Source organism: Lycorma delicatula, chromosome 2 (assembly GCF_047948215.1).
Source record: "Lycorma delicatula isolate Av1 chromosome 2, ASM4794821v1, whole genome shotgun sequence".
NCBI classification, from domain to species: Eukaryota; Metazoa; Arthropoda; class Insecta; order Hemiptera; family Fulgoridae; genus Lycorma; species Lycorma delicatula.
In genome coordinates this window covers 117,754,927-117,770,413 of record NC_134456.1, presented here as the reverse complement: position 1 = coordinate 117,770,413, position 15,487 = coordinate 117,754,927, and the positions used below count along the sequence as shown (strand labels likewise).

The following is a 15,487-nucleotide window of genomic DNA, read 5'->3' as shown; positions in this document are numbered from 1 at the left end:
GTTCACATTTAATAATTGGTTCAAACTTTTATATTGATTGTATCCTTCTTACTACTTATTATCATATTATCTTCCTACTTCTTATTATCTTCTCTTCCCTATTTGCTGAATCTGTTCAACCAGATGTTTAATTAATATAGACTTGTCATCAATACAGTACCATACAATTTAATACAATTTTAATTGTTGTTACTGAAGCAGGTGATTTCATTTTTATTGAGTATTAGTTTTGTTTCTAAAACTACCTGATAGTCCTTATTTACTGCTTACCTGCTAACCATTAGTTACCAAATTAAGCAGTTAGTTAACCATTAGTTGCTAATGGTTAGCAGGTTGTGATTACCCATTTCATCAAAGAGAAACTTCCCCTAGCATTATTTAACAATAGTAATTTGAGGATTAAATGTGGCATTTTATCTTTGCTTTACACACTTATTTTTTTATGTACTCTTTCCTAGAATATTAGACAGTTAGCTGATATCAAATTACAGTTATTTGATTTAATTTACCATTCTGTCCAGGATCTTAAATAACATAGTGTGTGTCTATTTTCTTATGACTGTAGATGTGGTTTAATATACAATTTAATAGAAAGGGATACAGTGAGAACTATTTTATTGAATATTTCACTGTATTGATAATTGAAATTAAATGGATGTTTTCTTTGTTTGCCTTTTGTTATAAGACCTGGCAAAAATTATTAAGCTTTTTCTGAAAATTTGTTTACCATTTTTAGGTATTCCTTTTGAAATGAACATTACCAGAAGATTTTTTATTAAATTAATAGGAATGACATATTTCGTTCACTTGCAAAAATGTTTTAGAAATAACAGCTAAAAGACTTTTGCAATAGTTTCTTTGAGAATTAATGCAAAAAAGGAAATTATCCAATTTCTATTATATTTAAATTGATTGCCTTTAATTATGTTCTTTGAAATCATTTAAAGATGAATACTCAAATATGTACCCATTAAATGTACGGCAAACATACTATATTATACCAGCTGAATTTAATTTATTTTTCAGTTGATCTTCCATCAGACAACTGGCCTTAAAAAATACTTTGAATTGTGATTTTTTTTTAAAGGTTAGTTAAGATTTGAATCCCCACATCATCAGCACTTTTGTCCTTAGGATAGTTAGTGCTGTCTCTGGGCTAGTCAGCCAAGTTTGGACTGAACCAACTGTCAAACTGTAATTATTGAAACTTATGAGATTGACATTATAATTTATTTAAAGGTATTTATTGGTTATTAACAACAAAATAACCTCAATAAAAAATTTGTATATTTTGTGTCTTTCCCTCCTTTTTTAACAATAATTTTATTTCCAGATATGCTACAATTCTTGCTTTTGATGTAAAAGTCGAACGAGATGCACAAGAGTTAGCCGATTCATTAGGTGTTAAAATATTTCAGGCTGATATTATTTATCACCTTTTTGATAAATTTATGGCATATAGAGAGCAGTTGAAACAGAAAAAGAGGGATGAATTTAAAAATATTGCTGTATTCCCCTGCAAACTTAGAATTCTTCCTCAAGTAAGTTGGTTAATTAGTTACTTGGTTATGTGTGTGTTTGTTTGTTTTTGTTTGTTTGTTTCCATGATGAATAAAATTTAATGCTTCATTCAAAAAAAAAATAATTTTCTGATGAAAAACTGAAAGATTGATGATTAAATGTACAAAAATAACTGGAAAGAAATTAAGATCCCTTTAAAGTCATTTCTTTTCTAACAAGGATTAAATGTAGTAATTCATGTCTATTTGCACGTTTACTTATTATTAGTCTCTGCATTTTTTTGCTTAAATAATTTAATAATTAAAAATTTCTTAATTTTAATGTTTTTCTTAAATTTAATTTGTCTCTCCTCCCCCTTCCTCTCACTCTCTCTCTCTCTTTGTGTATGTGTGTGTTAGTGAAATTTTTTTATCTTTTTTTTTGGGAGTATTAATGTGATCTTATATTTTCAGTTTATATTCAATTCTCGTGATCCAATTGTTATGGGTGTAATGGTAGAAGCTGGCATAATAAGGGAAGGTACACCAATGTGTGTTCCAAGCCGAGAGGTAAGTAATGATAATGTCTTAAAATTTTATTACAAATTTTTAATTTATTTTAGTGTTATATGTTGCTATATTTATTAACTTGCATATTAATAAACCAATTAATATTAATATTAGAAATAATTTATATTGCTTATTCCAGGAACGTGTAACTATTCATCTAAAAGTAACCTAAGACCAAATGTGCCCAGCATTCTTTTAACTTCGGTGATGAATAGTAATGGTTTAACTACAAATTTGCTCCAAATCCTTTAATTTTTGAGGAGTTATAAATCAGTTATTGTGGAATTATCAGAATATAAAGGAATTCAATTTACCTTCTTATGAACTAACTGCATTATTTGGAATCAACATATTGAACTTCTGTTCATGCACCTGATATGTTGTTCTCATTAAAATATGCTAAGGTTTAAATTCATTACAACTTTCCCATATGATTGTTCATACATTTTTAGAATGTATATGGGAAAAATTTATAAAAATTAATTAATGAAATATTTGGATCTTATAAGAGAAGACATCGGTTCGAATCAGACTTCATCTCTTTTTTTTTAACTTTTTTTTAATTTAATTATATTGATTTATCAATAATTATTAACCCATGATGGTAAAAAAAAATTTACAGCAAATACTAATTCAATTATAACAATAAAAAAATATATATAAAAAAAGATCAGAAGTTTTTAATTAGTTATTAGTGCTTGTTTTATTTTGTTTTAATTTTTATTGTTGTTTAATTAGATTTTATATTTTTGTTTTTATATTTTATATTTTAGTGTTCTGGGTGATGGTAATGTAAAAATATTTTTCACCAAAAAGAAAAAAAATTATTGAAATAAAATTTTCTGTACTTTTAAAAATGTGTATATGTAATAGATTTGGTGAAACATCTGATTATTTAATATTAATTGAAAATTATAATTTAGAATCGTATTATTTTTGGATTTTCTAGTTTAATTTTATTTAAGTATTCTGGAATTTCGGCTTAATTTTACGTACATTAAAGTTAACTATAGAATGACTGAAAATTAGACCCTCACAAGAACAACTTATACACTGAGACATGCATGCCCGATCTGTATTAAATTGCAAAAAATTGTTATCTTTTAGTTCATTACTCCTCTGATATTATCAGACAATATTCTCCCTAAGTTGGAGTTGATCATCATTTTGTTAATTTGTTTTTTGTTGGCAATCATTTAATCGCTCTTTGGTTTGATGTAATTCTTCTGATCTTAATTTGTGTACGCGTTCTATAGTTTTAAATTTTCTGTCTCTTTATATTCATCATCCTCTCTTAATCTTTTTATTCTCTCCTTGGTCTTAACATTTTCTTCCTGTTAATTTTTTTTTTTTGGTTTGCAACATTTTCTTTCCTTTTTATTCTTTCTTTGGTTTTAACATTTTCTTCCTCTTCACTCTTCATTTCATCTTCTTGTAGTTTCTTGAGATATATTTCTTCATCTTATCTTTCTTTTTCCTGTATGATGTTTCTTTTTAATTTTTTTTTTTATTCATCATATAATCTAATAATAAAAACTGAATATTTTACACTGTAAGATAAAAAATAACATTTGTAACCAGTATACAGGGGTTCACCAAATGGAATAGTCAATTATTATTAATTTTCATTTATATGACACACCTGAAATCTAAAACATTTGTTAATCAACAACTCACGAAGATATGAATAATATTGATCAAGTAATAAAGGGACTTTTACGCTATCCAGATATTTTATATAAGATTGTTGAATTAATAATTGCATAAATATTTGATATTAATAAAAACTAATATTTCAGAAATTGTGTAGCTGTCCACTTTAAAGAATTGGAGGATTGTATCTCACTTTCAAATGAAGTAGCTTTAAATGAAGTGCAGCAAAATATGTGTATATGTAATTTATTAGGTATACAAGGAAGTCATGTGGTGTCCACATCAAATGTTTTTAATAATCTTTTAACACAACTTATTTTTGTTTAATATAAATCTATTCCAGTAGATGTCAGAAGTGTGATAGATTTTATATAAAAACAGTTAAAAGAAAAGTGTACAGTTTTCAAGAATTTTTAACTAGTAATTTTATAAACAATTTACCTCAGTTATTTTGCTCTGAATTTAACAAATCATACCTTTTTATTTATTTATTTTACTATTATTACTTTTTAAAAAAGGATTTTAAAAGGGAAACAATAAAAAATAAGTTAATTGAAAACCAGCTAAAAATTAGGCATTTAATAGTGTGCTGACGAAGGCAAGATGGAGCAATTTGTAGCCTCAGAAAAAGATTGAACTGGTCACTGGTTGATGGCAACTTCTCCTTAATCACATCTCTAGAACAAAAATTGTAGCTACCATTTGAAGGTGAAAATTTTATGAAAAATTGCTGCACATGTTATATTCTGCTTAACAGAAAGGAATCTTACCGTAAAATTTTATAAAAATCAGAAAACATGTTTGACCATAACTACATCACAAATCCCTGTAAGGTTAATTAAAAAAAAAAATTAATTTGCATATATATTATGAAATAAGAATTAGATATAAAAAAATAGTTAAAAGCCATACAAAAATTGTTAATATATCAATCAGCATGATCAGAAGTGTCTTCAGTCTACTAACTGTGATGCAGCAACATGTTAGAGTTAACTGATTCACTTGTACTTGTCAAGTATCTTAATACACATTGTAAATTATTGAATTGTACAGATCTTGTTTTTTATCAGTAGGGGATTTTTATACTCATATTAGTATACAGTTTTTTCTATTTTTTTGTTTCCTTTCGACTGTATGCTGTTACTTAGAAAATTTTGTGAACATTTACGATTATTTGATTTCCAGATTCTTTGAAAAATTATGTAATTTTTTCTTGAGCAATTATTTATTGTTTTTTCCAAATTTTTCCAGCCTTGTTTGCACCCCCGCCAGATTGTAAATAGTAATAAGTAGCCTAATATTTAATGTGACATTTGTGCTTGCAATTTAGTAGTTATTCTCAATTATTAATAGTTCTTGCACCAGGTTGTTAGTTTTCTGTTATCATTTCTAAAGTAGTTTTAATTGGATACCAGCAGATAAATTACACCAGTCAATTTGAGTATTTAATTTAATTTGAAATATCTGGGAAGTTTCTCATAATAAGCTGATCTGTGATATTAATATGAAATCAAATGATTTTTTTATGTAAAAATGGTTTTTACATATACACGAAACTTAATTTATATTTATGTCTATTTCTTATCTAAATAAATTAATGCAAGCTTAGTTTACAAGCGTAATAAAAGAAATAAGTATAGTCCTTTGCAAAATGTTATTGTATAATTCAGAAAAATACAACCACATTTCCGGAGTAGTATCACACATTTGCACTAGCCCACAAAATATTTCTAAGTTCACCAAAATTTGTCAAAACCTTTTTATTTGAAGATATAACAACTTCATTATAGACCAGAATAAACTGTTGTAGTTTAAAAAACAGTAATAAATTGCTTCCTCAATTTCACAAAGCCCCTTTTACCAATTTTATGTTTCTAGTCACACTTGACTAAAATATTGAAATAAAACATTAATAACTAAAATGAAATGGCAAATAAGTCAAAAATTTGAATATAATTTTTGTTATCATTTCATCTTTAATAATTAAAAAAGTTATTCATATAGAAATTTGTAGAAATAACTTTTATTGTAGAAAATTAGTTTTTATTGTTAAAGTGGAGTAAACAGTTTATTAGAGTTTAGTAGTTTTTAATTTGTATGCTTGCCACATTTAGAAAAAGATAAGTTTGTAGAAAAATACTAAAACTTCTAATCATCATCATAATTATTTTGTTGCATATACTGTGGTCCTGAAGTGTTAAGTGGTTGATTTTTTTCTTTGCTTTGTTATCTATTGATATTGACAAATCCTTTGGTTTTCTTTAATTCAGCATACTGGAAAATCATAATCTTAAATAATAATTACTTTAAGACTGGTAAATAAAAATAAACTACAGTAGTACTGCTGCTTGTTTCATACAAGAATAATAAATAGGTACATTCATCTTTCTCCTTACTGTAGTTAGCTACTGGTAATTTTCTAAACAATTATGCTTGCTTATAATAATATCCTTGTTAAATATAACTTTTAAATGAAAATAGTAAGTAATGAATTTGATTGAATAAATAAGTAGTGCATTTATTTAATTCATTTCTGGAAGCTGACTGTTAATTTGGCAATTGGATTGTCTTGTTAACCTCTGTTAATAATTTTGTTTGTATTAAGCAACAATATAATTTTTTTGAATAATTTTAAACTAAATGTACATATTTTTTTGTTGTTGCCTGTTCTATTAAATTTTTAATTCTGTGGTTGTGTAAGTTATATTTGAATACAAGTTTTCAAGATTGCAATAAAGCAGGAAAATATTAGTTAGACATTCCAAATGCTGGGTTGAAACCTATTGTTCAAGTGCAATTTCCCTTACTGAAACTGAATTAAGCATTAACCAGCTGGTATACTCAAATACTCACATTCCGCATGATAACCATTCAATAATTGAGCCAGTCCACAGCTTCCTACATATTCTGACACTCCAGATTTTGTTAGCACATAATTCTGTTTACAATACTCATATTCTTTATCTTTAACTTTCCTCTAATTAGCAGAACTTTTACTAATAACTGATGTCCTTTAATTTTTTTGTTCATGTTAAAACTGTACAACTACTTTAATATTACTTTATTCCTTTATCGGTAAAACACTATTTTGATTTATCTGTTGATAACAGAGAATATTTATCATCAACACATGCACTAAATAGTAAAATTAAAATTATTCACCTAACTAAGACCACGGACCATCCAGATAATAAAAAAATTGAATAACACTTTACTAAAGAACTAACATCTGAATTCCACCCCACCCCCCCCCACCCCCCCACCACTAAGAGGAAGAATACCCTTCATGTAGCATGTTTGGTCACTACACCACCCCCTCTGTTCCGAGCCATGAGTGGCTTTAGTGGAGGTCATCTTTTGTCCTCAAACTGATCACAGTCATAGTCATCAGTTTGGCCTCAAGAGATGCCACCGATGCAGATGCCCCGAGGGATATCCACATCGGTAAATTCCGCCCTAGTCAAGTTTGCCTTCAAAGAAGACATCAGACACCTAATTCTACCACGTAGCCCTCAGTAACTAAACTAAAAACCTACACACGGAAAATCGAAGACCCTGCACCTATCACTACAAAATCTTATCACCACCTACAACTAAAAGTACCCACTTTACAAACGATTGTAAGAAGTTATGCCATGACAGCATATCAGTCCAACCAGAAAATATATTGCCACGACGGCATATTGTTTAAGTTAATGATTGGAGTGCTACCAGCGTGAAAATAAATAAAATGTTTCAGAGGACATCAGGTCTGGTCCATTCGGGAGCTGAGTATAACCTCTAGTCTCCCACTTCAGCTCAAACTTTGAGGATCGCTTGGATTTGCAGCTAGGTTGATCACAACCAACATTTAAACTTATTAGCCCCAATGAAGAACTAACAACTAAGTTATGGGGGATTCAAATAAGGAAATTATCAATTTTAATAAGTGTAATCACCCATGAATTTGATACATTTTATTATCAGCCCTGTTCTTCAGTGTATTTGAAAGAGGTTATGGTTTATTTTTTATCCTTATATCGATTGGTGAACCTCCTCTTTTGAACAGTTAAAAAAATCTCTTAGCAGTCTCTCTTCCAGAGGGACCAGACTATCAAACTATTTGGCACTAGAATTATACTTGTACCGTTTGATACTACATCAGTTTCTGAGACTTTTTACTGTTTGTTCTTATTTCATCAGGAATGGTCCCCCTCCTCTGAAATGTTAGAAAAAATTTCAGTAACAGTCTCCTGCCCCCTCTTTCCTTCTCATTATTTGATGCCAGATATTTGAAAGTAAACCTCAGGTGTTATAAAAATTAGGGAAATGTACTACATCAAGATAAATTCTTAGAATATGTTGTTATTTTCTCCCTCAAAAGTATATGCTATCAGATAGTAAGTGATACATCATTAAAAGAATGTGTGCCTAACAAAACTAATTTAACTTAGTACATACTAATATTTTCTGTTTAGTCAGGAAACGTGGAGCAACAAGGTAAAAAGCTACACAGTTGTAGGGCTTTCCCGTCACGGGGCTATTTATAAATAAAATATAAATTAACATGTTAATGACATATTGAAAAAATCACAAAAATTTCAAATCTGGTATTTCTAAAAAGAAAAGCTTCCATTTTAACAATTTTAAATGTTAAAATCATTTTCAGCACCCTTGAAAAGAACCCTCACATGACCATGTTTGATACGTTTTGCACAAACCCCTAGTGGGAGTCAAAGTTCAATATTATAAAAAATCTTTTTTTTAAAGCACTCTTGATTACAATAAAAAATAGAAAGAAGAAAAATGTTAAAAAATGCATGTCTTTTGGTTGAGTCCTACCACTTGGTAGGGTTTACGGTTCCCAATGTAGTTGCCTAATTACATGACAATAGAAGAAATCATAATAAAAAATAACCATCATAGCAATCACAACAAAACTTGAAAGTTTAAAGCATTTTTGAAGATGGGATTGCAATTTTGCAAATATTATTTTTTACTTGTTAACAAATATGTCTAAAAAAAATATGGCCTTAATTAGGCAAAATCTTGAAATACTCAGGGTAAGGCTGTAGAGCAAGGTCACTTGCTCTACAGCCTTACCCCTTTGACCTTTTAAGTTGAAAATTTAATGGCATATATAGAAGTAATCTGACCAAGTTTGGTCAAAATCGGTCCAGTAGTTCTATATAAGGTGATTCAGAGGTCAACACCAAACACATACATACATACAAACATTAACATCCGGAAAATTCCCATGCGATTTTTTGGGTTCCTTATGTATCAAACCATCAAGATCTGGTCCTCTCTAAGAGCTATAGCACTATCTAGACAGGAAGGTAAAAAGACTAACATAACATATATTTTTTTTTTTTTTCTTGGATAGGAATAATTTTAGAGCATTTAACTGCATTGAACCGTTTATCATTTCTGACTTTGAAGTGAGTGTATTAATGATCAAAGTTAAAACTGCATTGCTTTTATACAACAATGCGATTTCTTTTCCTTAGTCAAGTTAAAGTAATATAAAAATGTATCTAGCATTTAGTAATTCAAGGTGGGTGCACTTGTAGTAAAAGCAACATGTGAGTGAGTGGCTGGCTGTCATGGCAGGCACCCACCTGCCTACAAGTACATACACTGCATGTACCAGTTAACCTTCACCTCAACATAGTTTAGTATATTTGAGCTGTTGTGATCACTATTTGCTTGACTATGGTGTAATCTATAATATCAGTTACATATCACTTAGTGTATTACATTTGTTATTTGTATGGGTATTATCTTTCTAAGGATGTTATTAATACTATACACTTCATTTCTTATAGTTTTTAACTCTATTTAGGTACTTAATTTAAAATGCTTCAGTTACTTTTTTTTACTCTTCTGAACTTAGCTACAAATACCCTCGTGTGTGTATGTGTGTATGACAAAAATACTAACATACCCAGTTGTTTCTAGCTGTTGTGCCACTAATAACATCTTACGATTGCTATTCAACAGGTATGAATTTGATGAAATAAAATACAAAACTCAGATTGAATATAGATTGAAAATAAACTAAAAGATAAATGTGAAAAACTACTTCTCATTTAGAAAAAGGTACTTCTCCTTGTGTAAAGTTGTAACCTGTGTTATAATTTTAATCTTTTACAAAATTTAGTTACATTCATTTCCTTACATTTTTTAATGTTCTTCAAGTGTTAATTAAAACCCAGTAATTAAAAAAGCGGAAGTTTTTACGTAAATAGTCCTTTTATACTTTCTTTTTCCTGTTTAGCCTCCGGTAACTACCGTTTAGATAATTCTTCAGAGGATGATATGTATGAGTGTAAATGAAGTGTAGTCTTGTACATTCTCAGTTCGACCATTCCTGAGATATGTGGTTAATTAAAACTCAACCACCAAAGAACACCGGTATCCACAATCTAGTATTCAAATCCGTGTAAAAATAGCTGGCTTTACTAGGAATATAACGCTGGAACTCTCGACTTCCAAATCAGCTGATTTGGGAAGACGCGTTCACCACTAGACCAACCTGGTGGGTCACGTAAATAGTCCTTACCTGAATTATTTACTACTATTAAAGTATGCAGTTTGAGAACTGGTTGTTATGTCGTACAGTTTGTGGTTTAGAATGAAATTAAAGCTCCTCACAAAAAAGATTAAAGAAAAATATGAACAAAACAAAAGTATTTGTTTATCCCACAGTTTTTGTAGTCATTATGATAGTTTTTGATAGAAATATAAAGAAAAAAAATTTAACTGTTTAACCAGATTTATTGAAAATTAATAAATTAATTGATTTTAATTATGGTTCTCTTAACTAGTTAACTGACGCAATGAGCTACAAATTAAGAAAATTTTGTAAAACAATTTCTCTGCAAAAAGATAGCAGTTTCCAGAATTGTAGTTAAGATTTTAAGCTCAGATAGCTTGAAGTTTACATTCTGCTATTTCATTATTAAATAAAGTAATATTAAATCACCTTGCTTAATTAAAGTTTCCTCCTGATCTTTATTTGTTTCTTTGTCATTATTGGGTAATATTGGATTTTAATAAGGTATTGATTTTGATTTTTGATAGTCTGATGACATTCTGACAGAAGTTTTTTTCATTCAAAACATCTAGAAAATTTGCTGAAAAAATAAACATTAAAAGTACATGGAATAAAAAAAAAACTATAAAATCTTTTACTTCTAAATACCAACATATTTGTTACACCCTATATATTCAAGTATTTTAAATCCTGTTCTCTAAAGAAAGTCAGAAAAAAGTTAAGACTAACGTCTTGTAGATCCAAATCAATAGGTACATTAAAGTTGTAGAAATGCACCTTATGTTTTTATATTATTGAGAGGGCCGATAAAAAAACATTCTTCGTTAGCTCAAGGCTTTTTAAACTAGACCTTTTTCTAAAAATTAATAATTATTGAAGCTGACCTCCAAAGCAGATTGGTAGTATCTCAGCCTTTCATCCAAAAGATCCAGAGTTCAAATTCTAGTCAGAAATGGTATTTTTCAATTGTTAAAAAATGTCACATTTCCATGCAAAAGCTTTGTCTTAATATAGTGGATTAATGAAAAAAATAGGGATAAATTAAGTGAATAAGCTTTAATTTTTAAATGTAAAATTCATTCATTCACCTTATTTTCTTATTTTTACTAATGGCAATGTTTGAAGTCTACTTTTTATAAATATAATTGATTCCCAAAATCTGTATTGAAATATTAGTTATGTTTTTAAGTAAGGTTTATTATGAAATAAAATCAAAACTTAAAAATATGAACCAACTATTATTTATGTTTAAAAATTATGTTTGTTTACTACCTTTTAAGTAGCTGCCTTCAACTTTTACACATTTCTCATTTTGTTTAACTAGCCACTTCATTTTTTCTCCTCAAAAAACTTCACTACTAATGATTTAAACCTTGCAGTAACAAAACTTTTTAGTTTATCATTGCAAAGCCTTCGTTTAAAATGAAAAATAAATAAATAATCGCTGCTAGGAACTAAGTCAGGGCTAAAAGGATGATTGAAGATTTCCAACAAAATGTTTCTAATTACCTTAATGTCTGATTTTCCATGTGTGGCCAGGCATTGTTATCCAAAAACAATAATATAGTTATCCCATAATGTAAGTACCATGGGAATGGTACCATCTATCTGTCTCTTTATTAACTCTTGTTTCCTGTCTGGGATTGCATAAAAGCCTAAACTGGTAGTTAAAAGCTAGGGACATTTAATTACTTTAATTAGAGACTTTTTAAGTATAGGAGACCTAGAGTTATCCAGGCCTGCTGCTGAAGTAATCCTCTGTGAAACATGTTGATTTCTGAGCTCGCTCACTCACTCCTGTCAGTAAAGTGAAAGTGAAATTGGTGAACTTGTTTGGCAGGTATGTGATAGTTATACAGATCAGTCCAGAAGAACTGAAATTTCAAAATAAATTTTTTTTTTTTTTTTTCATTTTATATTTGAAAAAGAAAATACGGGAAATTTTGTAGCCTCTGATTTAAAAATTATGTGCTCCACTATTTTATTTTTATATCGATATCCATAAAATTTTAATGTTTTGTTTATTCTTGTTCTCATTAACATGAGTTTTTTCACTCATGAAAGGTTTTTATATAAACATCCACGATAAAGTCATTCAATTCAAAAAACCTTCTGCAAAAATTTAGGCAATTCTTATTAAAGGCACTAAATTCTTGCAATTTTACTTTCTTATATGGGTACAGTTTCAAAACATTTAATATGTCAAATAGTAGGCTCTGATAATCTGCACCTGATCTTGTTTCTAGAACTGATTCACTGATTTTTCACATAGTGTTTTAACTTCTCACACTTAATGGGCTTCTGGAAAGTTTTTTATCCCGAATTGAGACAAAATAACAAAAATCTTTTAACAATAAAAGAATTGAATTATAATTTAGTGCACTATGGGTATTAAAACGCACCCTAATTTGCTTTTATGTTGTTATTGATTTACATTTTTTTTTTAAACTCGACAGTCATTCATTATCTCTCAATCCATATCATTGACTGATGAATGTAGCTCTAAATATCTCCACTGACTGTACTTTTATCCCTGCTACTTTATAAATCAGTCTGGATGACCTTACTAAAATTAAACCAGAACAAAATGTTTTGACTGACTGTACTTCAATTTTATACACAAACGCGTATTATATCGACCAAAAAGTAAATTTCCCACTACATTAGATTTCTATATTGAGGTAATAGTTCAGAGTGAACTTGACTTATTCCTGGATAGAAAATAGAATAAATCCTTAAACATCCCACAGCACATCTAAGGACACACAGGGTACCATTGAGCTCACAGAGTTGCTATCCCATTATACGATTAAGGAAGTGGTTATATTATCAGCCATAAGAAGGTGCTATTATCAATATAGTGAGCTTCAGGCAGAACAGGATGGCTAGCCTAACTAACTGCCTTGATGTTTGCCCAACGAAGTAATTAAGGATGAGGGAAATGACAGAGAATAGGAAGGAGACAATCAGTTCTCAGAGGGACTGTCTTTGATCAGGCTAATTTACTGTCTTTTCCAGATCGAGATAACTTTATTTTATGTTATAAATAAAGATTAGACAACTTATAAATTTCCTTGACTGTAATTTGAAAATTAACTCCTAATATATGAAACTTTTTTATAAACAGGAAACTTGTGTTAACGATGAAACATTTGTTTAATGATGTAGATAGTATTTTTTTATTTCATTATTTAAAATTGTAAACAAACAAATAACTTATTACTTAGTCAGATGACATATAACAGTGCCAAAATTAAAATGTCTGGCAAAACATTAATGTTTTTGTTGGCACTTACATTCAGAATAATCATATATATAAAATGATTATTTCATAAAAATTGTGTGTAAATATTTAAAAATATTCCATGTACCTGTTATTTTCTTTAGAAATAAGTTTTCAATTATATATTTCCTAGAAATTTTGTTGGATTTTTTTCTTGTATATATTGTTTTGCATAAAAGAATTAATAAATTATAGAAATATGTTAATGTTAAAGCATAATTGTGAGAAATTTATACTTGGGTACCTAATAAAGGAGCCAATAGATTTTTATTTTCACCATGACTTTAGCAATTGTAATAACTTAGTTTATTAGGAAATGGTTTCATTTAGATACACAATAAATTCAAAATCAGTCCTGTTTAATTTGGTTGTCCTGCATTCATATAGCTGTTAGACGATTTTATATTATGATTAATCATACAATGTCCATCAAAATTTTTGTTGGTGTTTTTGAATTACTGGGTTTAAAAAAGGAGTAAATTCTTATTGTATGATCAGTATGGTGCTTATTGTAAGTTACAATGAATATGCATTTCCACAACAGTAAACTATCAACTTTAAAGTTGAAATCCCTTACAGTTTATTATTTGTGTTCAGTCTTGGTTTATTTGACTCATTACAAACAACTAAAATTGAAATTACTTTCATTAAAGTTTGCTGCTGGAAGTGGAATCAGTCAAGTTAATCACTGCTTCTAGTCTTTACCATTGTTACAATATTTAATTAATACAAATTTAATGTGGCTTTAAAAGTATAGTTTGACTTTTTTCAGTGATATACTTACACAAGATTTCTTTTTTACAGTAGTCCAAATTATCCAACAATTAATTTCCAACAAGATAAGAAATAAATAAATTTAAAAAAATATTAAAACTGGTTTTTAAATATTTAAATGAAAAATATGTATTTTTTTTGTCATGTAATCAGGAAGCTAACCATAATGAACTTCATGGATGTTACTTGTTATATAAAAAATGTAAAAAAACATGACAAATTGTTACTTTTAAATGTGTTTGTAAGTCTATCTTCCCCACATAATTCCTAATTATTTTTCACAATAATGAAAATCACACTAAGAAATAAAAAAGCTGGCTGCATTGTTCCTTAGTTTTATTAATTTGCAGAGAGGTTAAAAAAGTAAACTCTCTCTTCTATGATAAAGTTTAAATCTGTTCATCCTTATGGTATGAATTATATTTTGTTTTACTTTTTTTATTTAAAAAAATGAAAACTTTATCAGTTCTTCATGAAATATTTTAATGTTAGAAATTTGTATTGAATTCAAAAAGTAAAAATTTAAAGATAATTTGAAAACGTATTTTTTTATTGCAGTTTGATTGAAGGCAGTGTTTTATTTATTTTTTGTTTTTTTTTAATTGATTTCATGATTTTTTTATTATTTTTATTTAAAGTTTTGATGGGTCTACAAAAATCACTGCCTGTGTGAAAAATGTTTTTCTTTTAGGACTATTACTTAATGTGAGTTATTTTCTTTGAAATAGAATACACTATTTTTTTGACAAATTTTCTTGATTTTCGTGTGATTTAATGATTATATATCATTGTACTACAGGGTCTGGCAGAATGATTCACGATTTTGGATGAACAATAAAAAAAACGTATTTTTATTAAGAATAACGTATCAAATTAAAAAGCAATTTATACAGTTTTACTTTCAATATTACACATTTTACTTGAAAATTATGTCATCCAAATGTTTCCTGATTTTCCTTACTTGCTCAGTTAACTTCTTTCTAAAAATTTTCATTGCTCCTGGAACTGCTGCAATTTCACATTAAATGGTTTTCTTGAGTTCTGCAATTGAATTCGGTCAACTGCAGTAGACTTTATTTTTAAGATAGCCCCAAAGGAAAAAGGTGAAGGTACTGGCTAGGGAATGTTGCTGTGTCGTGAAATCAAACATCTTGGAAAGGTTTTTCAAAG

General features: G+C 28.4%; 1 protein-coding gene across 1 annotated transcript in view; it reads left to right on the top strand.

The window, feature by feature from the left end:
- The window catches only part of eIF5B (eukaryotic translation initiation factor 5B), a 203,637-nt gene that overhangs the window by 98,058 nt on the left and 90,092 nt on the right, over nucleotides 1-15,487 (top strand). The window contains exons 19-20 of the mRNA XM_075356156.1: nucleotides 1,334-1,541; nucleotides 1,974-2,069. Of these exons, the coding sequence (XP_075212271.1) occupies nucleotides 1,334-1,541; nucleotides 1,974-2,069 (304 nt within the window). The remainder of the gene's footprint in view (nucleotides 1-1,333; nucleotides 1,542-1,973; nucleotides 2,070-15,487) is intronic.